Below are 25,554 nucleotides of genomic sequence, written 5' to 3'. Positions count from 1 at the left end.
AATTCTCCCACTTTTTATTTATTCTGGCATATTGGTATTTCCATAAACTTGCAAGTGGAAGATAAGCTGTTCAATAAAAGCCATTTCATATATACAATATACAGAAACTATTTTAAAAGTCTGTTCATATAATGAATTCTTTTGGTACTGACAAAAAATTAAGATACAAATAATTGACTAGAAATGAAACTACCACTAAACTAAGATACACAGGAACTGCACTTCAGCTCAGGAAAAAAATCCAGATCTTACTGTGTTAGAAGAATAAAGTACATTTGTCATAGTATACATTATCATACTCCCTTTAAAGCAGGGACTATTTAAAAATTTTAAATTAAAAACTGTTCAGGATTACTTCTGTCTGTACATTCAGCAATTATCATCATATCACTGGTTACACACAATTCTCTCATCATGCAAAAAACCTGTTAGTCGTTTTCTAAGGTCTAATCAAGTCAAACAATAAACTAATTATAGCAATTTAATTAGCAAGCTGTAAATCATAGAGGTGTAGAAATTCCGCAGTTCAACTGTATTTCCTGTCTATAGTACAGTGCTATTCAATTTTCTCCATGTATTAGAGCTAATAGGCATTGATACTCAAAATAAAAATTTCATTGTAGCAGCAAATGATAGAATATGTGAGAGAAGGAGGAGTTCCTAATTTCATGCCAGTCTTTATGACCTTTTATTAAGGTAAAGGACTGTGTATGTATATGTGGAAAGGAGTAAGAAACAAAAGCAGGAGGTCAAAATAGGCATATAAAGGGAATGTTGAGACCATATTAGAATTACATTTATTTAAAAAACTGATCTGAAAGTCTGCCCATCAAGTGTACAAAAAACAGAGCAGATGTTAGTGCAAGTTTAACCTGATAATTTATTTGTGAAAAAAGCTAGTTTTGATGAGAAAAAATTCAATCCTGTCCTTGTAAACATAAAGAAACTCAAGGGTAATTTTAAAGATAGTAGGCCAGAAAATGCAACAATTACTCTTATAATCCTTTTCAATTAAACAGACAAATCAAGTTGAAGATACATGTTAAAATACTTCTTAGACTCAGTATTTTACCAGCCTATATAATTGGTTGCTCCAACTGGATTTGAGTTAAAAAAAAAAACTTTTTATAAGAGCTATCACATCTAGAAGTGAATAAATTAGAACCCCCCCAAGAGATATTATTTAACCTCTAAAGCATAAAAAGCTATATAATATCTTATACAAATTAACCAGTGTTCTTATAAAACCTCAGTTTTGGACTGATGACATTATGCTGTATTTGTGGTGAAGTACTAGGCACAAGAATATATGTATCAAGTAGGCATTTCATTCTAATTAGTCTCTATTTAATTCTTGGCAATATATAATAATTGGTATGCATTTTGGTACTTAAGTCATGAATTGTTGAGAACAAGAAGCAGTGTATTATAGTAACAAGGTTTATATCTGACAATTACAGTGTTGAACAAGTCTTTTCTATGAACTCTGTGATTTGTTTTGCAGTTGGTCACTTGCAGTAGATCCTGCAAAGAAAAAAGAAAAAAAGTCAATATAATTTGTTGTGTACTGCCAACCTTAACTACCTGAGCTAAAGTTCCCTTCCACTGTCATGGATGATAAACAAATATAAAAACCTAAAAAACAAGTTATATTTGATGTAGCCTAATCAGTCTGACATAAAATCATGTGTGTATTTCCTAAATATTCTAAAAAAAATTTTTAATGTTCATTTATTTTTGACAGAGAAAGAGACAGAGCATGAGTGGGGGAGGGGCAGAGAGAAAGGGAGACACAGAATCTGAAGCAGGCTCCAAGCTCTGAGCTGTCAGCACAGAGCCTGATGCAGGGCTCAAACTCACAGACTAAGAGATCACGACCTAAGCCGAAGTCAGACGCTCAACCGACTGAACCACCCAGACTCCCCAGGACCTGGAGATTTTAAAAGCCAATTAAGATTTTTTTTTTTTAAAGTCTCAAAAAGAGTAGAGGACAAATAAGGAATTTACTTCCCTATGCCTTATTACAGTCTTTTCTATCCTTGTGGACTTTATAATGCTAAGTAAGATAAATTCCTGTGTAAGGAGTACTTCATCCCTACTGAAGAAAAATCAGGCACTGAGCTAACACAAATTTTAATCATCTATTGTATTTAAATGAAAAAAATGTGTTTACATTACTAAAGGTGTGAAATCTAAGTCTTAAAAGCAATGACAGACAAAAGGCCAGAGTTATTTGTCAAAAGCCATGACTTAAAAAAAAAATCCTGTTAATATTTGTTTGCACAGTGGTACTGGTGCAAATTTCCAGCAAATGAGGGGTATTCCTAGTGCTTTGCCATTGTCACTAAGAATTGATATTGAAAGTCTGAGCAGAAATTGATGAAAAGTTACAACCAAAAAAATGTTCACTTTGAATACATAAAAATACATCACTGAGATATATAGGTAAGTGGGAAAGACTGATTAGGGTATGTCCCTACTAAAAATGGATAATAGGGGTGCCTGGGTGGCTCAGTCGGTTAAGCATCCGACTTCAGCTCAGGTCACGATCTCACGGTCCGTGAGTTTGAGCCCCGCATCAGGCTCTGGGCTGACGGCTCAGAGCCTGGAGCCTGCTTCCGATTCTGTGTCCTCCCTCTCTCTCTGCCCCTCCCCCGTTCATGCTGTCTCTCTCTGTCTCAAAAATAAATAAACGTTAAAAAAAAAAAAATTAAAAAAAAAATGGACAATAAATTTTAAGAGGAAGAGAGAGACATGTAACAGTAATTACTTAAAATGTAGTTTGTTCAGTTACATATAAACTAAAAAAAAAAAAAATATGGTGAATAAAATGGAAATGAAATGCTATATGAAACAAAATGAAAGGCTAAAGCATAATATAGAATAAACAAAAATATTACAATTAGGACATGAAATGAGACACAATCATCAGGTCCTACACCACAGATTCATATTTCATATATGCTCACCAAAACACTAATAATTATTTACTTTCCAGAGATTTAACTATGAGGCACAACAAATAAAGTAAATCTCCCGTTTTCAAGTACAAAGAGAAGGTAAATGGGCACAAAATCTGTATTAGCGGTATAGAAGATTCACCTACATTAAATACCAGAATAACAGCTTATTAAAAATAAATAAAATCTATTCACTATGATGGATCAAGAGCTGGTAGGTTGCAAGGGCTAACTGTCTGAGACTTAAAAACAAATAGAAAAATCAGCCAGATATTTTATCAATCCAACAGTCAAAAGAATCAACACTGGAAAGATGTGACATACTTTGTACTTGAAAGGATGTTAAATAAGTCTTCCATATTAAAAACAGGTTTCTTTTAAAAAGTTTAAACCTTAGATTGGTATGGCAGATAAAATACAATCTGAAACATCAAAAAGAAAACACAGCTTAATGTAAAGATAAACATCACTGCTTAAACCAAGTAAACAAACAAAAAACCCCAGCCATATACTTAATGCGTGGTCTTAAATCAACTCTGGGCACAAAAACTTTATTTTGAAATTAGCCATAGGGCTTGAAATTTTAGGAAGTTTGGCATAAGTGAATTTCAAAAAATTTTTCCGAGGCTCTTCAAACTTATGTGTAAAGCAAAACAAAGTATATTATTTAGGCACAAAGAATCATGAGAGTATCAGTGATGATTTCAGAAACATCTAACCTTGATTTGATTGTTCCACGTTCATGCATTCTTCAGCTGCTGTCTCTGACATTTCTTCATCTTCTTCATCATCATGCAGGTCTTTTGAAATTAATTGTCTAGCTAATTTAATATTCAGTCCTTCATTGTAGTGAAGCTTTCTTTTCATTTCAAATTGTCGCTTTTTTTCTACAAGATACAAAAAGTAGGCTTAGAAAGTCTTTAGCTCAAGGACTGGGAAACTACAGCCTGCATCTGTCTGGTCAATAAACTATTCTTGGAACACAATCATGCTAATTTGTCTTTGTAATGCTTAAGACTGCTTTTGAACTCAATGGCAGAATGGCAGGGTTGAGTAGGTACAATAGCAACTATATAGCCCACAAAACTATTAAACTATTTACTACCTGGCCCTATCTCTTTTAGATGGTTCAAGTATATCTTAAAGGTAGAATAGGAATAAAAGCCCTTAATAGTTACATTTGTGAAGAAAACTTAAAGATGCAAGAAAAATCTCAAGAGTAGAATGAGAAAAAGAGCAAGGTATATAATACCATACATATGTCAGGTACAAAGCCTGCACGCATGTGTATGCACACGCACAGAAAATATAACTCAACAAGTAACAGTGGTTACAATTCTGGGTCAAAGAACTATGGGGTAATTTTAGTCTTCCATTTTTATAATTACAAATTCCTTTTATCCACTAAGAAACTGCCGTGACTTAAAACACTGCTAGCTAAACACATAACCTCATTCCCAGAGTAATTTTAAGAAAAGGCTATTATAAGGCACAGTGAAGTGACCCTAGACTATTCTTTCATTTATGGTCTTCAGCATAGATATACAAAGTTAGTGGCAAATAAATATAACTGGTATTTTGTAAATAGCATTTAAACATTAACTGTTTACGAAGAAATAGTTCTGAGATTTTAAAACTTCTTAGACCAGTGAATAAAAAAGGGGGGGGGGGGTGACATAAAATTGCCAACTGTTTATTCTGTCAAACAAGAGCATTAAAATTCATTTGCAATAGTTTTATTACAGTATTCACTAAACCATTTCAATGCCAAAAAAGCGTAGAGAAAGCTCAGAATAAGACTACTCAAAGTACTTTCTCAATCTCCTCTAATTCCCTCTAAGTTTTCACCATCATCTGCACTTACAGATGCCTTACACTTATTTATGTTTCAAAAGTAGGCATTTATAGTTCTTGTTAGTATTGATTTGGGTTGGAAGAAGGCAAGTTCTGAGACTAACAGCCATCTCAGTATTCCATAAACATTTGTTTCAAACTACCAAGATCTTGCCAGGCATCTTTCTTCTTCTCTATTTAAAAATTACTTTTGTGATTTGATTTATTGTTTGAGAATATGATATGGTAGAAGGAAGTAAAATTTAAAAAAGAGGCCAATAAAAAGACCAAATCCTCATGACTAAATTTTTAGTGACGCCTTTCAAGTATTCAGATGATGTAAAAACCAATGATAAAAAAGCACACACAAAAATGGTTTTACAAACTTACAGTGACAAAGTAAGTCATGGAGATGTAAAATACAGCATAAGGAATACAGTCAGTAATACCATAATAACATTGTATACAGTGACAGATTGTGACTATATTTATCATGATGAGCACTGAGTAGTGTACAGAGTTGTTGAATCAGTATGCTGTGTGTCTGAAGCTAATTTAACATCAATTATACCTCAATAACAAATTCTTAAAAATGGTTCTGATTGCCTCCAATACCAGATATATTTACTAAAAAGGTAATATTTATCATTACAAAGCAACATACGTTTATGGCAGAAACTTAAAAAAAAAAAAAAACAATTTCCTCACTCAAATTACCATTAACTTTAGAGCATTTTCTAAAAATATGTTTTTTCTAAAAATAACTCATATATTTTTATATATGCTGTTTTTTCACTTACTCTATAGTTAGGATTACCATATGTCCCTGTTTGCCCAAGCAAGTTTAGTTTATGTGCACCATCTGATGAAATATAGTATGACCCTTTCTTTCATTCTAAAATGATCCCGAGTTTAGACAATAAGGTATATGAAGATATAGTAAAATTCTGCCACATACATAGCAGATTTATATAAGTTTTAAATGGTTGTAAAGTACTGAGTTACCATTTCATCTTCTATTCTTGGGTGAAAGACTTCTGATTCCCCTCCTTTGTATTTTCAGTGTTTTTATAGTGTAATACACATACATTTTTGTGTTTTGGTTCTATGATTTTCTCAATATGAACCAGTGTTTTTTGCAAATCATGCATCAGGACTCTTTAGTGAGTCACAACCAGCATTTTTTAGAAAATGAAAACAGAATAAACTGGATTGCACTACATATACTAAAGGTGAGTACTGTTTCTTTTTGTAATTTATGCATACATGTATACTGAGTATGACTTTGTAAAAAATGTTTACAAAACATTGGAACAGACTCTGGAAAACTGAATTGCTAGATCAAAGGGTGTCATTTTCTTTTAAAGCTTGGGGCTCATATATTGCTATACTGCCCTCCAGAAAAGCCAAACCATTTTTCATGCCCACCAACAGTGTATCAGTAACTTATTTCTCCACATTCACAGCCAAAGAAAAATTGTCATTCATTCTAATCTTCGTTGATCTGAAAGGAAAGAAAGGTACTAAGATGCTGTTTTAATTTGTAGTTTCTTATTCCAAGGAGTTGATGTTAACGTGTTTGTGAACACTACTGATAGTCTAAGAAAATTATTTATTTTAAATTCTAAGAGATGTTGAATTTGGTTTTGCTTGTTACAGATATATCCTAATTTTACAATATTTAAAATGTATGGCATAAATTTAAAATATGCAATCTATTCATTTCATAGAAAGATGCTAATACTACTGGTCTCAACCTTCTTTGAATATTTATGCCCATTTTATCTACAATCCTTGTATGGTAGAGAAACACATTGCAAAGAGTACAAGGACATTAAGATTTCAACCCTGGCTCTAACAATAATCAACTCTCTATGTGAACTTCACAAGTGAGTCTCTTTTGTATACTTTTTTTTAACTATTCTATAAAATAATATAATGCAGAACATACCAATTATTTAAATTATTAAAAGTTATTATTCACTGAACACTTACAATATGAATCAGCTTTAAATCCTTTATCTTATTTATTTTTTAAATTTTTTTTTCAACGTTTTTTATTTATTTTTGGGACAGAGAGAGACAGAGCATGAACGGGGGAGGGGCAGAGAGAGAGGGAGACACAGAATCGGAAACAGGCTCCAGGCTCCGAGCCATCAGCCCAGAGCCTGACGCGGGGCTCGAACTCACGGACGGCGAGATCGTGACCTGGCTGAAGTCGGACGCTTAACCTACTGCGCCACCCAGGCGCCCCTCCTTTATCTTATTTAATGCTCACATTACCTGTAAATATTTTTATAGATCCCAATTTGAAATGAAGAAACTGAAGTTCAGAGAAATTACAAATTAGACAAGAGATACCTGGAGTACAAATTTAGATTTGTTTGACTCCATAGCCTGTATCTTAATTGTTATACTATCAGTTACAAGATAATTTTTTCTAAGGATTTCTACCAATAAACAAAGACTTTCAAATATGTAATTTGTTTAAAGGCAATAAACACCTACATGAGTCAGTAACTCTACCAGCAGGAACTGAACTTTTGAAATTGTAATCAAATTGCTCCCCCTGCTGGCTAATCCATGTAACTACAATTTGAGGAAAAATCCCTTAATGAAAACTGACAGTATAGATTAATAATAAATTCCTTTTCTCAACAGATCATGTTTTCAAGAGAATAATGAGGAAACCAGGTCTAGAAACAACTTCTATTTGAAACTGTTTTCAAGGGTCTTTTGGAGTATATTTTTGAAAAGTAATTAGGAAGTCACTGAGGGTACAAGACCTATAATACAACTTGAGATTGGGCTATCTGTATATGGCTCCTTTGTATAACAATTAGGCTCAGACCATCATAGTTTGTTGAATATGCTATATTCTGAAGATGACAGACAGGAATAACGAATTATATCTTAGGAGCTACACATGACAAAGATCCTGAGGATTAAGTAGCATAATATTCAAAATTTTAGCCGTACAGTTTCAGAACTCTTTTACAGTACAGGTAACACCTGTGGCTTCAAGTACACTACTACTCTTTCTTTTTGTGAGGGTACGTGTGTTTTACTTGCATCGTTTTCCCTATATAGGCTTGGCTTTTCCTTTTAAAAATAGTTAAAACTATATAAACAATTTTAATTCTTGAAAAAACTATATACATTGACATGGTCAAAAAGTTTAAAAAGTAACAAAGTGAAATATCTTGTCTTCTTACCTCCACAGATAACCAGTGTTATTTGTAAAAACAGAAACCGTGAGTAGGTAGCAATGCCTTAACTATCTACTGTGTGGGCTACAAGAGCCTCTTCCAACCCTGTTGAGAGAGCTCTTTATCTCCTTGTCTATGACATTACTGTTCTTTTCGTTCAATGTTCAATGGGACCTAATAAAGATCTTCACTCTACATCTAACCATCTTGGTTCATTTGGCAAGTTTCACTGCTGTTTTAAAAAAGAAAAAGCACAAGCAATTGGGAAATTAGCTCTCACTGGTATACATTTTAAGATCACCCAAATATTCAAAGACTCTAAAGCACTAATTTACTAAATACTTACTGAGCATCTACTCTATACCAAATAGTAAAAAAAAAGTACAAAGAAAATAACACTTACAAAAAAATGGTAATATTTTCCCAAATTCTTGCAATTGGCGGTGGTGGTGGTGGGGGGGGGGGGAGAGTTGTTATCCAATAAACCCACACAAGCAGAATCTGAATTATAAAAATGTTGCTCCCTAATCCCCCCACCATCCACTTCCTCAAAAGGAAAACCACTTGACAACCTTCAAATAATGGATTATTAAATAAATTATTAAATAATGAATTCATTTTAGCAAAAATTATTAGCACACTGCTAAAAGCAGTAAAGGAAATGAACTACCTTGTTCTTCAGGTGAGAGGTCACTATCCTCATCTTCACTGCTTTCTTGTTCATGAACCCGATACTTTGGCTCTGAGCCTTCAGCAGCAGCTAATCTACACAACAATCATTTACAAAGACATCAACACTGTGATATTCTTTTATTGAGTGTCTCATTCAACTTCTCAGTCTCATAAAAACATTTAAAGATCATTAATATGCTAACTATAACCTGATGAGGAAAATAAAATAAAGTGGGAATGAGTATAGAAACCAGTAAGCAACAAGAACAGTGGAGGGTGACAGAAATCAATGAACAGCAAAGGAATAGAGCTTTTTGTTTATGAACCCACTTATTTTTGCCTTTCTTACTTCAATCTTTTTTAAAGTTTATTTATTTTTAAGAAATCTCTAGATGCAGACCCAATATGGGGCTTGAACTCATGACCCCAAGATCAAGTCCCATGCTTTTGACTGAGCCAACCAGATACTCCATCTTACTTAGATCTTTAAAACACAGTATATTTAAAAAAAAAAAAAAAAAAAAAAGCATAGGGTATTGACAAAAGGAACCTGTGTACCAGCCTCTAGTACTCTAATCTTTCTGCTACCTGCATACTTTGATTTTAATCTAGAAACAAGTTGCTATGAAAAATCCAGATAAACTTAGCACATGCTTTTTCACACTTGTACAAGTGGAATGCATTTAACTCTGCACAATTAAGCACGAGTAAAAATACTTCATAGTAGTCTTCAGTACTTACTTCTTTGCTAAGATATCTGGGGTCAAGGCTTCAGTGGTTTCTGAATCACTCAAAGCATCTTCATCATCACCTACCATACTAGAATGACAGCACATTATAATTAATACCTGAACTATAATTTTTCAAGCAGAAAAGCAAGGTAGAGAACTGTAATTCTACTGATTTACTTGTATCGACATATTTATAGCTCTGTTGTCATCTTTAAGCCTTAATTTTGTTTCTATTTCATGCAGACATTTAAAAATTCAGCACTAATCAAGAAAATCCTCCAAATGATCTACTGTAGCCATGAAAATAAATATTAACAACTCGAATCATTTGTAAAAAATAAAAATACTCCAATTATTCCATCCAGCGGGAGGAAACAAATATGTAGGAAAACAATAACAAAACCACTGTCTGGTTTCAGAATATGTATTTGTACATCAACCTGAAGATAGAAACAAATGATCTATATAGACGTAAGGTTAGGTAAAATACCGTAATTAGATCCTAAAAGACCCAATTCAGAAAGTTAAAAAGCTATTTATATTTAGCTTTCCCAATCTAACTCTAATAAAACATTTTCTCCCCACTTAATTACAAACATAGGCATCTTTAATTCTCAAGTCGCTGAAAGGTGTATAAAAGCAGAAGTCACCTATATATATATATTTTTTAATTTTTTTAACGTTTATTTATTTTTGAGACAGAGAGAGACAGAGCATGAATGGGGGAGGGTCAGAGAGAGGGAGACACAGATTCTGAAACAGGCTCCAGGCTCTGAGCTGAGCTGTCAGCACAGAGCCCGATGCGGGGCTTGAACTCACGGACCGCGAGATCACGACCTGAGCCGAAGTCGGCCGCTTAACCGACTGAGCCACCCAGGTGCCCCAGAAGCCACCTATATTTTTAAAAAATGCTGATTTATACCTTTCCTGGTTGAGGAGACAAGTTAAATAAGTGCTATAGTTTAGATAATGCTCTTTTTTTCCATGGGAAGTTGAAATAAACTCATTTACATTATTGGATATAATTAAACAGAGGAGGATAAAATAATCTATCAACTTGCAAAATTTCTACAGACAACTCTAGGTTATGCTATAAAATTTACAGACGAATCGTGTGTTTGTGTGTGTATATATACACATACGTACATGTATAGAGAAGCATAACTTTTGTACCCTGTGAAATTTTTTTTTTAAGTTTAGTTATTTGAGAGAGAGAGAGAGAGAGAGAGAGAGAACAGGGGAGGAGTAGAGAGAGAGAATCCCAAACAGGCTACACACCAGCAGCACCGAGTCCAACACGGGGCTCGAATTCATGAGCCGTGAGATCATGACCTGAAATCAAGAGTTGGACACTTAACCAACTGAGCCACCCAGGCACTCCAACAGTGTGAAATTCTTTAGTATAACATGATTAGATCTATTAAAAGCATCTTCTTCTATTAAATAAAACTCTTTTTAAAAAGGGCCATTAAAGAAATTGGTAAAACTGAGCACTAAGTCAGGGTGCCTGGTGGCTCAGCTGGTTAAGCAGCCAACTTCAGCTCAGGTCATGATCTCGCAGTGTGAGTTCAAGCCCCATGTTGGGCTCTGGGCTGACAGCACAGAGCATGGGAGCCTGCTTGGGATTCTTTGTCTCCCTCTGTCTCTGCCCCTCCCCTGCTTGCACTCTGTCTCTGTCTCTCAAAAATAATAAACATTAAAAAAAAAATTTTTTTTAAAAAGAGCACTAAGTCGATAAAAGCAAAGCACACGTGTGTGTGTGTGTGTGTGTGTGTGTGTGTGTGTGTGTAGCCTCAATTACTTAAGGACCAAATAACTTTGACAACTCCCAGAGGAAGGATATAGGTAAGGTAAAGGGGGGGGGGGGAGGGAGCAGTACCTAATAAAATACCATTCAGATTTATTATATTTTAAATATAAACAGTCAAAAATAATGCCTATGACTGTTTTTTTGAGTCACATACAATTTTAATTCTTTTCGGATAGTTATTTCTAACCAACACAGATAATAAAGGATATCTATTACAATTATTGAAAAGGAAGAAAGCCCTGATTTTTGCTTCTGGTACAATAAAAGCTTTAAGACATGTTTTATATTATATACTTGTAATCAGAAAAACAAGGGCATTAACTTTTCATAAATAATATGTCTATTTCTTCCCTCAAGCTTTATTAGTATTGAGTTTCAGTACCTGTACCTATTTCATTATCTCTTTCTACCTTTGTCACAATCTTCATGTTTATTCTTGTTTTTAGTGTTTTTACTAGGGACCGCTGAGTTACAACAAACATTTACTACTACAATTATGATGTACAAACGGATCCCCCAAATTTTAAAGTTACATATTACTTATACTATTATACAAAAATATTCAGTTAAGTTACTGATTAGTGCTCCAGTAGCAAGTATAAAATCATACAGAAACTTAAATCAGCTGTTATCCAGAAGCTCAAATCGAATGCAAAATGGAAGTAAAAAAGGAATGTCTGGGAAACATTACCTATGGTAAGGAGTGCTAGGTTCATCTATTTTCATTAAACCATAGTCTTTGTCTGCTGGATGGTATGTCGCCAGGATGTTCATTTCATCCCACTTCTGGGATTTTTTACTAAAATTAAAAAGAAAAACAAATTCCCTCAGTGAAGTAAAAGATAAAAAATGTGCACATCTAAAGTTCACAAACATCCAAATCCCACATTTCAACTTCTATTTGACTGCTAGCTTCTATTTTTACAAATACTTTCTTGGAATAGAAAGTGACTTAGGGTAAAAGCCTAAGTAATTACAATAAATGTCAGTAAATATTTTATAGAATACTTAGTGCCCACATATTAAAAACACTATTTAGAATCTTCACCAGGCTTTCAAGACACTATTACATTATGACATGCTTAGTCTTATCTGACCTATGGAATTAACAACAGCAAAAAACCTGAAATTTACACACTGCATGATATTAGTTGAGGATTTTTCATCTACTAGTAACCGTTCAATAAAAAACAACAAGATGTTTCCAGGCCCTGAGCTTGGGGTGCCTCTGTTCCTCATGGTGGGACACCTGGTTTCTGCTTTGGCCTTCTTGTCCCTCCAGGCAGTGGAGGCGATAGGCAATGGAGATGATGGGCAGGGAAGGCCAGAGCCCAGCTGGGTTGACCCTCAGACCTGGCTGAGCTTCCAAGGCCCTTCCAGTGGGTCAGGAATGGGACAGGGGGTTTTGGGCCAGGCCCTGAGATGTGGGGGATTCCCCCACGCCCCCATGCTGTACGAATTATGAGGGAAGACGGCATACTGTGGACCTCAGGTTGGAGGTCCTGGCAGCCTGGAGACCTCTCAGCTGGAGGGTGAGTGGGGAGCCAGGGTGGAGAGCAACTCTGAGAGGGCCTTCCCCAATCCCTGCGGTGCCCCACCTGGGGCTGTGAAGCTTGAGCAAAACCCTAAGGAGTCCCAGGACATCAAAGCTCTGCAGACCTGGAACAATTTGCCAAGCTCCTGAAGCAGAAGCGGATCACCCTGGGATATGCTCGGGGCAATGTGGGGCTCACCCTGGAGGTTCTCTTTGGGAAGGTGCTCAGCCAAATGACCATCTGCTGTTTTGAGGCTCTGAAGCTCAGTTTCAAGAACATGTGTAAGCTGTGGCCCCTGCAGAAGTGGGTGGAGGAAGCTGACAACAATAAAAATCCACAGGAGCTATGCAAAGCAGAGACCCTTGGGCAAGCCCAAAAGAGAAAGCAAACAAGTGTCAAGAACTGAATGAGAGGCAACCTGGAGGACATGCTCCAAAACCTACCCTGCAACAGATCAGCCACACTGCCCAGCAGCTCAGGCTTGAGAAGGATGTAGTATGAGTGTGGTTCTGCAATCATTGGCAGAAGGGCAAACAAGCAGTGACTGTTCGCAACAAGAGGATTCAGAGGCTCTGCATCCCCTTTCTCAAGGGCACCAGTATCCTTTCCTCTGGCACCAGGGCTCCATTTTGGTACCCCAGGCAATGGGGGCCCTCACTTCACTACACTGTACTCTTCAGTCCCTCTCCTTAAGAGTGAAGCCTTTCCTTCCATCTGTCACCACTCAGGTCTCTCCCATGCAAAGTGAGGTGCCAGCCCTTCCCAGGAATGGGGGCCAGAGGAAGGGGGAGAGCTAGAGAAACAAAACCTGGGGTTTGTTCAAACCAGGACTTTAGGAGTAAGTTCTTCATCCACTAAGAAAGGATTTGGGAACACAAAGGGTGTGGGGGCAGGGAGTTTGGGGGAAACTGGTTGGAGGGAAGGTAAAGTACAAGGATGCTCTTGTTTTTAATCCCCACATCACTCATAACTTTCTTAAATAAAGAAGCCTGAACACACACAAATAAAATAAATAAAAATAAAAAACACCAAAACTTTCCTTGGCCTAATTTTTTCAAAGATTTTCAAAACAATAAAAAGAATTAGAACATAAAACTGCAGAGAATACCTCACTAAATTTAAATACCATTAATAAAGATTTAGGTTGCAAATAAAATTACAGTTCAGTTTTTCTTTAATCTAGAAAAATAAGAGTTTGCTAAGAAATGGTATATTCAGAGCACCTGAGATAAATTTACTTAAGAGAAATACGAACAAGTGTTTTATAAACATTAGTTAACATCCATTCAACAAAATATTTACACATCTTTTAACGTGTTAAATAATTAGATGACTTAATTATAAATTCTTCTGATCTACTCATTAAAAGAGACGTCAAAGACCTCTCTGCCACCCAAAAATATTTTTTTCTTTTAAAAAAAAAATTTTTTTTTTAATGTTTATTTATTTTTGAGACAGAGAGAGACAGAGCATGAACGAGGGAGGGTCAGAGAGAGAGGGAGACACAGAATCCGAAGCAGGCTCCAGTCTCTGAGCTGTCAGCACAGAGCCCGATGTGGGGCTTGAACTCACGGACTGTGAGATCATGACCTGAGCCGAAGTCGGCCGCTTAACCGACTGAGCCACCCAGGCACCCCAAAAATATTTTTTTTCATACACAGTTTGTGCCTTGGTTATATACTTGAAAATAAAACTACTGTAAAAAATCAACGTAGATTTTACACAGATTCAAATCTTTTCTGCATTTGTCCACACTGGTGAGGTTTTTGTAGTGAGATATCGGTGAGGTATTTTTAATTTTCCTAAATCCACCAACATCCAGATTGAAATGCTCTTGAAAAATTACATTATTTAAACTTTAACACCGTATTTCCTTCATGCCTTGAGTTACCTCAAAATTTTATGTGCCTACTCATGGCAGGTGAGCCTTTTATGTTCTCTTGCTTTCTCCTCCAAAGCACCTCTGCATCCCTATCTCAGACTAAACACTTTTTTCTTCTTCCTATTATGGTAAAATATGCGTAACATAAAATTCACCATTTTAAACCATTTTTAAATATACAGTCGTTCTGTGGCATTAAGTACATTCACACTGCTGTGAAACCACCACCACCACCCAATCTCCAGAACTTTTTCATCTTCCCAAACTGAAACTCTACCCATTGAACACTAACTCCCCATTCTCCCCTCTCCCAGCCCCAGGCACCCACAATTCCATTTTCTGTCTCTATGAATTTAACTACTCTAGGTACCTCATGTAAGTAGACTCATAAAGTATTTGTTCTTTTGTGACTGGCTTATTTCACTTAATGTCTTCAAGGTTTATCTATGTTGTGGCATGTATCAAAATTTCCTTCCTTTTTAAGGCTGAATATTCCACGACAGACTAAGTACTTTTGACTACAAGTTCCTTACCCTTTGTTTTATCAAGAGGCAAAGGTGGCCCAGACATACTCCACAAGTGACTAAGACTACAATTCTCACTTTCCCCCCAAAAGCAGTCAGAAATTACCTAATGTCTAAACAGGTAAAATCTTAAAAGCCTGTTACAAAGTTAAAAATTAAGACATATGGGTCCATCACTGGAAGCACAGAAACAAGATTTCTTCTTTGAAGAGTTGTTTTTCTCTTTAAAATTCAGGATGGAATGCACCTGAACTTTCAACTAATCAAATTTAAATCTCACTAGTATTAAAACAACAACAACAACAACAACAAAACTTGATTGAACTAAACTGGAAAAATAGACCCTGCTTTATAATATTGATTTCTTTAGAGGTCTAGTTGCTATCTATCGAGTAATACAGAACTGGTCTTGGGGCAGAAAAACAAAACAAAACACAGTTTAACTGGGAGAAAGATATTTAAGGTTCAGGTCTCAGTTACTCTTCACTAGTTCTAGGACTACAGGCAAGTCCAACAAACACCCTGCTTTGGGCTATATTTATTCTACATGGAAATTATAATAAAATGGAGTTTTAGTAAGTCTTCCTTACAATACAGGGTTGTTGAGATAACCAACTGAAATACTGTCTGTGAAAACAAAATTATATAAGTACCATGAAAACATAAGGAGTTTTTATGATTTTTAAAAAAAAATTTTTTAATGTTTATTTCTGAGACAGAGAGACAGAGCATGAGTGGGGGAGGGGCAGAGAGAGAGGGAGACAGAATCCGAAGCAGGCTCCAGGCTCTGAGCTGTCAGCACAGAGCCCGGCGCAGGGCTCGAACTCACAAACCGTGAAATCATGACGTGAGCCAAAGTCAGTCGCTCAACCAACTGAGCCACTCAGGTGCCCCTCATGATTTTAAAATCTAAAGCTTTGGGTTAAAAATCCTGAAATCATATCTCACTTAGCACTATAGAGAATGGGCTGAAAAGGGCATTCTGAAAAGATGTTTAAAGTTGCTTTTGAACTGGATACCGTCCATCTTGCCCTGTAAGACTCAACATTTAAATGATTTTGAAATATTTAAGATCTGCCACAGAATGAATTTTTCTAAAAAAACAACCTGTTCTGTATTTGACTAAGTCTACTGTTTCAGACATTTTGCTAAACATTTCTTATCTATACGTTTCTGTGAATTTAGAAAGCAAATGACTAGGTCCGCTCATGGTCATAGTCTATATAAGGAAACTCGCAGTGAAGAGATACATTTCTAAAGATTTAGGTAACAGACATGATAAAGGAGCTCTGATTAGAAGAGTCACAAAAGAAACAAACATACACAAGCTTTAAGAGAATTAAAGTCTGTGAAGAAAGCAATTCTAATTAATAAACAAAGTGAGACTTATGATACCGTAGCTAATGTTCCCTCCTGAGAAACAAATGTCTCTGAAATGACACCTGGAGTTAAGCGTGAGTCAGAAACAAAAGCACAGGTAAAAGTTTCATAAAACCTGTATTAATAGACAGTCCTATTCTATTAAGACTTCCTATTAAAGATACTGTGAAAGAAAACTAACACATCCATTTATAAAGTTTGAAAGCTGGCAAAACTAAAGTGTGTAAGGATGTATGCTTATATGATTACCACAAAAGTCAGGAGAGTGATTATGTTGGGGGTGGGGGGAGGAAAGAGTGTGACCGGAAAGGGCAGGGGACATTTCTGAAGTAATAGAAACATTTTTTTTTTTCTTAAACAGGATGGTGGTTACAGGGGTTTTTATAATATATAATAATTTTATGACATAAATAATTTATAATTTTATAATTTCTTAAACTTTAAAATTACATTTAACACATCTTTCCGTATATGTATTATGTTACAACAAAATACTTAAATATAAATACATATTAATGACCTTGTTAGGTACTTCCTAACTTCAAAGAAAACAAGTTATTTCCTAAACGATGTTAACAATATTGAATTAAAAATGACAATTTATCATCATTACTTCTTAGGACAGGGGAATGACACACCTTTGGAGTTTAAGAGGTTCTTCTAATGGGTGGGAAACCAAACACCCTATACATCTATTTTGTGAGATAATATGAGAAAAAGAACTGTAGGATACAAGCAGAAATAATGTTTCCTTGGAGCACCTGGGTGGCTCAGTCAGTTAAGTGCCTGACTTTGGCTAAGGTCAGGATCTCATGGTCTGTGAGTTCCAGCCTGGCATTGGGCTCTGTGCTGACAGCTCAGAGCCTGGATCCTGCTTCAGATTCTGTGTCTCCCTCTCTCTCTGCCTCTCCCCCGCTCATGCTCTCTCTGTCAAAAATAAACATTAAAAAGAAATTTTTTTTTAAAGAAATGTTTCCTTAAAATTAAGGATAATATTTAATAATCACAATACCAGCACCTGAACCCATTAACAATTTTGATTTCTGCATATTCTTTCACTATAGGAAATAATATATATTATATAAAAATATATAAGCTATCAGTATATATATAAAAACACATACACAGCCTACATACACATACAAAACAATAAATACAATATATAAAATAAATATACTGATATGGAAGCTGTTACTATATATATTTTAGCATAATAAGCCAAGTTGAAAATAGCAAATTGAAAAATTGCATTTTCTAGTCTTTAATTTTCTTTTTTTTTTTAAGGTTTTATTTTTTAAGTAATCTCTACACCCAACTTGGGGCTTGAACCTTACAACCAGAGATCAAGAGTCCCGACTCAGCCAGGCTTCCCTCTAGTCTTTTTTTTTTTTTTTTTTAAGTTTTTTTAAATGTTTATTTATTTTTGAGAGAGAGAGAGACAGAGCATGAACGAGGGAGGGTCAGAGAGAGAGGGAGACACAGAATCCGAAGCAGGCCCCAGGCTCTGAGCTGTCAGCACAGAGCCCAACGTGGGGCTCGAACTCATGGAGCGTGAGATCATGACCTGAGCCGAAGTCAGACGCTTAACCAACTGAGCCACCCAGGCGCCCCTAGTCTTTTTTAACAAATGCACAAGACTCAATAATAAACTGTCCACCTAATGTTAGATATTTATATTAAATCCAAGATTTTCCTATTTAGAATAAAGGAGAAATTACCATATTTGGGCACAATCTATTCAATGATATTTTTAGGATAATTTGCTAGGATAGGTATATCTAAGTTAAAATTTATTAAGGGCTTTATAGTTCTTGATATTGACAACATGGAGTGTCATGTTGTAAAAGTTTTACCTTTTATTTATTTTTTAAATGTTTATTCATTTTTGAGAGAGAGAGAGAGAGCACGAGTGGAAGAGCAGCAGAGAGAGACGGAGACAGAATCTGAAGCAGGCTCCAGGCTCTGAGCTGTCATGAGCTGTCAGCACAGGGGTCCCATGCAGGGCCTGAACCCACGAAGTGCAAGATCATGCCCTGAGCCAAAGTCAGACGCTTAACCGACTGAGCCACCCAGGCGTACCCGTCATAAAGTTTTAATAGAGAGAACAATATGTAATGTCCCCAATCATCACCAAACTTTGCCAAGATTGGATATTTGTGCATGTGTTTTCTCCACCTGAGCAGGTATAAATCAGTATTTAAAAGGGTGGCTCAGTCAGTTGAGTGCCCAACTCTTGATTTTGACTCAGGTCATGATCCCAGGGTGGTGGGATTGAGCCCCCTCATCAGGCTCCATGCTCAGTGGAGCCTGCTTAAGATTTTCTCTCTCTGTCCCTCTCCCTCACACATGTGCACTCTCTCTAAAAATTAAAAAAATAATTAAAAAAAGCTGGTTTCTTTGTTCATTACCTTATAAATATGGGAAAATTCTTGTTATTTTACTTTCCTTTTATTTTTAAAAGTTTATTTGAGAGTATGCAAGTGCAAGTGGGAAGGGGAAGAGACAGAGAGAGGGAGAGAGAGAGAGGGAGAGAGAGAGAGGGAGAGAGAGAGAGGGAGAGAGAGAGAGGGAGAGAGAGAGAGGGAGAGAGGGAGAGAATCCCAAGCAGGATCTGTGCTGTCAGCACAACACAGAGCGTGATACTGGGCTCGACCTCACAAATCGTGAGATCACGACCTGAATGGAAATCAAGAGTTGGACATTTAACCGACTGAGTCACGCAGGCACCCCTTACTTTCCTTTTATGAATTATGTTTATATACTTTGCCTTTCTACTGGAAACCTTCTGAGTTTGACTAAGTTCTTTACATACGAGTAACTTCTTCACATCTATATAGATTTACAATGATGAAGAATTATATAAAGCACTCAAATTTAAAGATTTAAACCATGTTGTGTATATATAAACCCAAGAAATATATATATAAGATAATAAACCACATTACGTATCACTACATTATATATAGCCCAAAATTTTTGTTTGCCATTTACTCTCCACTATAAATAGAACTGAAGTTTTATATATTCAAAGCTTTACTCCACTTCCTCAACGTAATACTAAGAGCAAAAGAAATTCTTAGAATTAATCAGCTCCAAAGAAGATAACAATATCTTGAAAAATCATCAATCTAAATAAGGGCATAAAACAACAGGCTTCAAAGCACACCGGAATTCTTAGGGAGAAGGTAGTGAAGTAGAAGAAACTCTCAGCAGAGGACACTAAATATGGAAATAAGCATCTCTAAAGTTTTGGCAGAATTAACATTAGTTTGGAGTAACAAAATCCAAAAAGCAGGATTTGAGGTTAATTCCAAACTGTTTGTATGACCTGCGGTTCATTCTCTCTACCTAGAAAAAAAGAGGGACACCACCACTTACACTGCAGATCTGCTAGGAGCACGAAAGCACCTGCTGGTTTCATTTTCCTCCTCCCACTTGGGAGATTGGTTTTCCTGCAGCCTAAATCTCGTCCAGAAAATCACCCCTTCTCACTTTCACTTTGATAGCTCATATGATGCCACCTCAAAACCTACTCGTACTTCTTGTTGCTTGTGACTTGCTCATTTGAGAAGTTTTAGCCACGCTTAGAGTGGGAAGCAAGATTTTGCTTCAAGGTGTTACACTTCTTAATTGCACATTTCAAGAAGTGGTTCTTTCTTCAAATAAAGATTCAACTTACATAAGTTGACAAAGTACAATACTTTGAAGCTTGACACAATTACTGAACAATTAAAGTAAGAGTTAACAATAAAAGCAATCAGTAATCAAGAAGTCACTTTTGGAAAACTGCTCAGTGAGGCTTTGACTATAGTCCATATCCCTTTACAGGCAGAAAAAGATGAAGTTGAAGCATGCTTATATGAAATTATATTAAAGGCAATTAATTCAAGCACAATGTTTTGAAGCAGAATTTGCCTGTATCACCTGAGAGTACCATAGAATTTGAATGGAACATAGTGACTTCAAAGCATACTGTGTAAAACAACCTACTGAGATGTGGGAAAAATTAGACTTCTATATTTATTTCTACTTGAAGACTAATATTTGAGGGTGAGGTACTGAGTTAAAAACTTTACATTTATTAACTCATTTAACAATTAAACTAGGCATGGATATAATGAATAACTCACTGGAAGTCACAGAGCTAGTAACTAGTAGAATCCAAACCCAGGCAATCTAGCCCCAGATTAATCACTAACCTATAACACCTCTCATAAAATAGGCTTTAGTAACATTTCTAAGTTTTTTCTTAATGTTTACTTATTTTTGAGGGGGGGGGGGGAGAGAGAGAGAGAAAGAGAGCACGCGTGAAAGTGGCGGAGGGGCAGAGAGCAAGGAAGACACAATCCTAAGCAGGCTCCAGGCTCTGAGCTGTCAGCACAGAGCCTAATGCAGGGCTGGAACTCATGGACCATGAGATCATAACCTGAGCTCAAGTCCAATGCTTAACCAACTGAGCCACCCAGGCGCCCTGTCTTTAGTAACATTTAACTTCATTATTTTCACCAATTCAAAATGCACACGTTTCTCATTTCAACCTCTCTGAAAACATCTTAAAATGGATGGCATCTTATAATTGACAGTATTTTTTTCTTTCTTGGTGGTACATAAAATCATGGTACATCTTAGAATACATGATTTCTTATTTTTGATGAAATGCACATGGCTACTCACCAGATCTGTTATGTTAGACCTTCACAAGTTGTACACTATATTCAAGGTATCCTGATAGAATGGGAATTCCAAAATCATAGGAGATGACAGTGGTGTTCTAATTAGTTGAACAATGTGATAAAATTGAGATTTATCTATAACTGGTTATGTGGATTTACAGATTCTGTCCAGTTGAACTAACCCTCAAAAAATGGTATCTGACAAGTGGTAACTGAAGAAACCATTCCTTGATGATAACAGTACCGTAACAAGAATAAGAAAATAATAGCACTGAGACATCAAAAAAAGTTTGACAAGAACTGTATAAAAAATATTCCAGGACTATTTGAAATATGGCATTATATGAATCTCACTTTAAGTGTATAATGAGCCTTGAAATATTATCCAATGATAGTAATATATGAGATAAATTATAAACAAACATATTTGAAGCATATTTGATTTTTTTCCTACTAAAAAGATACACAACAAAAAGTTTAGAGACCACTGGAATAAGACAACTCAACTTCTGGCCTTAGGAAAAAAAAAATCCCTTGGTAACATGTCTCTATGTTAAATAAAATGTTAAATAATATCCTCATAACTAATGAAGTCAGGGTGAAGCAGTGGTATGTGCAGAAAAAGGAAAACTACGACTTGATAAAGAAACCAATAAAAGGTATGGTTACTTGCAGATTCTGAATTTGCAAATATGCCTACTTGATAAAATTTGTAACTCCAAAATCAATACCTGAGGCGTTTTCTCCATCTCTCACAGACATGCACAGAACAGGGAAAAATTTGAGTTGCTCCATACACATCTTCCCAGCTGTTAAACAAGGGGATACTTTATCTTCTTTGCTTTAGCACTCATGTTGTAAGTAAGTGTCTCTTTTGCAGTCCATTTAGTACCATGTTTTCTGCTTTTTTGTTGAATGTATTGTTTTAAATGGCTCCCAAGTGTAGTGCTAAAGTGCTGTCTGGTGCTCTAGGCACAAGAAGGAACCTTGCAGGAACCTAACTCTGTATTTCCCCTTGGAGCAATGGTTCAGTACTCACTAATTCAGTGTCTATGGTTATTATACAGAACAGAACTACTAAGAATAACAAGAATTGACTTAGATCCCTGGTCATTTTCACATTAATCTGAGATTCTTTTGCCTTATACTCTGGTCCAACATTTAAAGGTAAACTATTACACTACACTTACTAGTTTCTGAATTTTCAGTGTATTGTAACTAAGATAGCTATCTCTTTTCAGTCCTCTTTACAGGAAAGGGGGAATACTGGTTGTATTTAAATTAAAATCAAAACATTACAAAGAGTGTTCAACTGTTTTTTGTTTTTTATCATTTCTGTTCAAAGAGGCTCTCATAATAATACTGTTTGCATAAGCTATGACATAAACAATGTGGAGTGTATTACCAATAGAATTTTCTTTGCTACATGACTGTAATCATTAACACTGATCATGAAAAAGCCCATCCCCTTTTACTACTTGGAACCAAACATGAACCTCAATGAATTAGAGCTTTGAAGACTTCAGTGCTAACCCTCTCAACTGGACAAGTCAGTCAAAATCATCTACCCTGGAACCTTGTAAAAGGTCCCTTCTAAGTGAATCTGTCCTGCTAGCAGTCTAGGATAGTGGTTTTCAAGGCAGGAAGACCTGGAAGTAAACCCCAGCCAATAACAGAGAGAGGCTAACCCACTGAGTAAGGCCACAGGAAATTATGGCAGATCAAAGTTGAGAATAAGTAGAAGATAAGGAAACAGAGAAAGAGAAAAACAGTAAGTTACTTGGTAGCCAAACAAAAAGAAACTCAAATTAAGCTTGCCAGTGAGAACCACACTCTTGTGGTTGAATACTCTGAAACTGCATAAGAGCTTTCTGCAGTTTGTTTTGTTTTGTAAACTATCTTGGTCTTCCTGCTATAGCTATGTGCCCATGAGATTTGTTTTCTTAATTTAGTAACCTACAACCAATTCCCCACCAATTCCCACTTGAAGCAGCTTACCCAAAAGACAGGTTTGAAAATTTCCTGTTAGAGAATGTAAGTCAAGCATCCAAAGGCCATGATTCTATGCTGTCATCCTACTTAGTGTTTTCTTTAAGGTAACACAAATTTCCATAAATCTATGTGGTGGGAAATTTGATAGCAGTAGTTCATTTTACAGACCTAAATTGATATTTGAACAGGTTTGCTCTAGTTGCAATATTTTAAATTTTTACAAACATCCTCATTTTACCTTTATGACTTTACAGATTTCAATAACTTCTCTCCAGAATGACGAGTCTTTATACTTTTAGTTATCTTAGTAACACCGAAGCCCCCTAGCACTTCTAATCCAGTGGTATATTTTACACTCTACTGTACTGTACTACTTATGTTTTCATTGAGCATGGCACCTTGGATATCTTCCTCTGTGCAAATACATCTATCTCATTCTTTTTAAAAGGCTGGTGTATTGTTTCATTATATAAATGTACCATAATTAATATTTCACCAGTCCTTATTAACAGACCTTGCGTTGTTTCCAATTATTTACTATAACAAAATGCTATTGGGCAACATCTCTTTACATGTGTATGTGTGAGTATGAAAGACTAAAACATCACTAGATCATTTTAAGTGGCTACTCTCTGAACTGTTCTGAGTTTAGTTATGCCTTCCAAGAGGAACAAAGACTAGAAAGTACTCCTAATTCTTGCTGCAGATACAAAAACAATTAGCAATAAGTATATTTTCATTAAATATAGACCAAAGACTTGGAAAATTTTTGTTCCCCTTAGTGGAGAGAAAATGACAAACCAGGATCTACCATACCAGACTGAGTAAGGCATGATCTTCACCTAAAAAGGAATGACTGTGGAAGCTCAATTAGAAAAATGGGGAAAAGGGTCTCTTTTATGGAGAGGTCTCCTATTGGCTTGAGACCAGATTTTAAAGGGTTCACATAAGAAGAAAAGACTTTTATCATTGAAAAAGTTTAGATACCTCAGATACGAAGTTAAGAAATTATAAAAGCTTAACAGGTGAAGCTCTGAAACTTCTATTTGATTCTTTAATGTTCCCAATTTCCCAAAGTTCAAAGATCAGATGTTTGTTTTACAAAATATTACATCTGCGCATATACTTTTAAAAAAGAAAAAAAAACAAAAATGATAAACGTCATAGCTCCTGTCTTCTGTAAATCACTCTAGCCGGCACCCTGGCCGGAGGACGGAGACCCGAGCGGTGCCGGGGCCGCATCCCCAGAGCTGCCCCGGTCGCCGGTCAGCGCTCAGGGTCGGGGTCGGGGTCGGGGCCGGTAACGGCGGCGGGGAGGAAGGCGAGGCCGCCCGAGCGGGGAGGAGCTTCCCAGGCCCACCCGCGGCCGTCGCTCCCGGCTCTCACCTCAGCTCTTCGTCGACACTCCGACCGGGCTGTTCGGCCGAGGCCACCACAGAGGAAGTCGCAGAACTCTTGTTCTTCAGGATCCCCTTGATGGGCCGATGCGAGGCCGTCGAGGCCGCCATTGCCCGCCGCTCCGGCGGTCGGCTCAGCGTCGCTGCTTGGCGCCGGGTCCAGGAAGGAAAGGGCTGGGCGCGTGCACAGACTCGCCAGGCAGCCGCGGAGCCCGCCTGGGGCTAAAGCGGCCGCACCTGCTGTCGCGGAGACGACTACCGGAGTCGTTGTGACGACACAACGACCCCGACGCCAGGGCCGACGCCGCGCGGCTGGCGGCCCTTCGCGCGCCCTTCGCCACCGACACCTAACCGCAGCCCGCGGAGAGAAGCCGGCCTACTGCCCCAGCGCGGGAGCGACGCCGACGCTGAAGCCGAAGCCAAGCGGACCCGCCCTCTCGCGATATCTAGGGAGGGGCGGGGGCGGGGCGAGAACAAAGCCTACCTCCTCTTGTTCTCGCCCCGCCCCCTCCCGGTGTTTTGGTCCTCTCGACCCTACCCGGGCTCGGTCGCAGAGAGCTCAGGAGCTGTTTTAGAGAAGGTTCAGAGGTTTCTGGTTTGCCTCTCGGGAGGAAGAGAGAGAGGGAGAGCGAGTTACAGCTCTCTCACTCCCACCGCTTTATAGGGTCCATATTGTTATTTCTGTTTTATAGATAGGAAAACTGACGCTCAAGGTGACATCATTCCCCAAAGATACTATCTGATTTTCAGAGAAATGATATATGTGTCCCCTCTTTATTTCCATTTAACCGCATAAAATGTTTTAGCTATTATAAATTCATGGAATATTTGCATTAGAATGCTCCTTAGAGACCTGCTTTGAAATCACAGAATATTGACTTCTATGAAATCATAGAATACCAGCATTGAAATAGTCTAACCTAGTTTTACCATTGGAGTAGCTAAAGGACAGAGAA

General features: G+C 36.9%; 1 protein-coding gene and 1 pseudogene across 1 annotated transcript; one reads left to right on the top strand and one right to left on the bottom strand.

Moving 5' to 3' along the window:
• Positions 1-25,031, bottom strand: PPP1R2 (protein phosphatase 1 regulatory inhibitor subunit 2). The gene is made up of 6 exons (XM_078453102.2): positions 24,588-25,031; positions 11,907-12,014; positions 9,416-9,493; positions 8,673-8,767; positions 3,680-3,847; positions 1-1,524 (listed from the first exon to the last, which is right to left on the bottom strand). Exons 1-6 carry the CDS (start codon positions 24,707-24,709, stop codon positions 1,478-1,480), a joined length of 618 nt encoding a protein of 205 aa, XP_078309228.1. The 5' UTR covers positions 24,710-25,031; the 3' UTR covers positions 1-1,477.
• On the top strand, positions 12,453-13,498 carry LOC144612821 (POU domain, class 5, transcription factor 1 pseudogene; annotated as a pseudogene).
• Positions 25,032-25,554: the final 523 nt, after the last annotated feature.

Source organism: Panthera onca, chromosome C2 (assembly GCF_046562875.1).
Source record: "Panthera onca isolate mPanOnc1 chromosome C2, mPanOnc1 haplotype 2, whole genome shotgun sequence".
Lineage (NCBI taxonomy): Eukaryota > Metazoa > Chordata > Mammalia > Carnivora > Felidae > Panthera > Panthera onca.
This window is presented reverse-complemented; position numbering and strand designations above follow the sequence as displayed.

Bases quoted from the DNA above. Each gene is read 5' to 3' on its own strand.
- PPP1R2 (XM_078453102.2), bottom strand. From the start codon at position 24,709: ATGGCGGCCTCGACGGCCTCGCATCGGCCCATCAAGGGGATCCTGAAG. The intron at 9,494-11,906 runs GTAATGTTTCCC...CTGTCATTCTAG, and splicing joins CCTAGCACTCCTTACCATAG to TATGGTAGGTGATGATGAAG. The intron at 8,768-9,415 runs GTAAGTACTGAA...ATTGTTGTGTAG, and splicing joins CCAGATATCTTAGCAAAGAA to ATTAGCTGCTGCTGAAGGCT.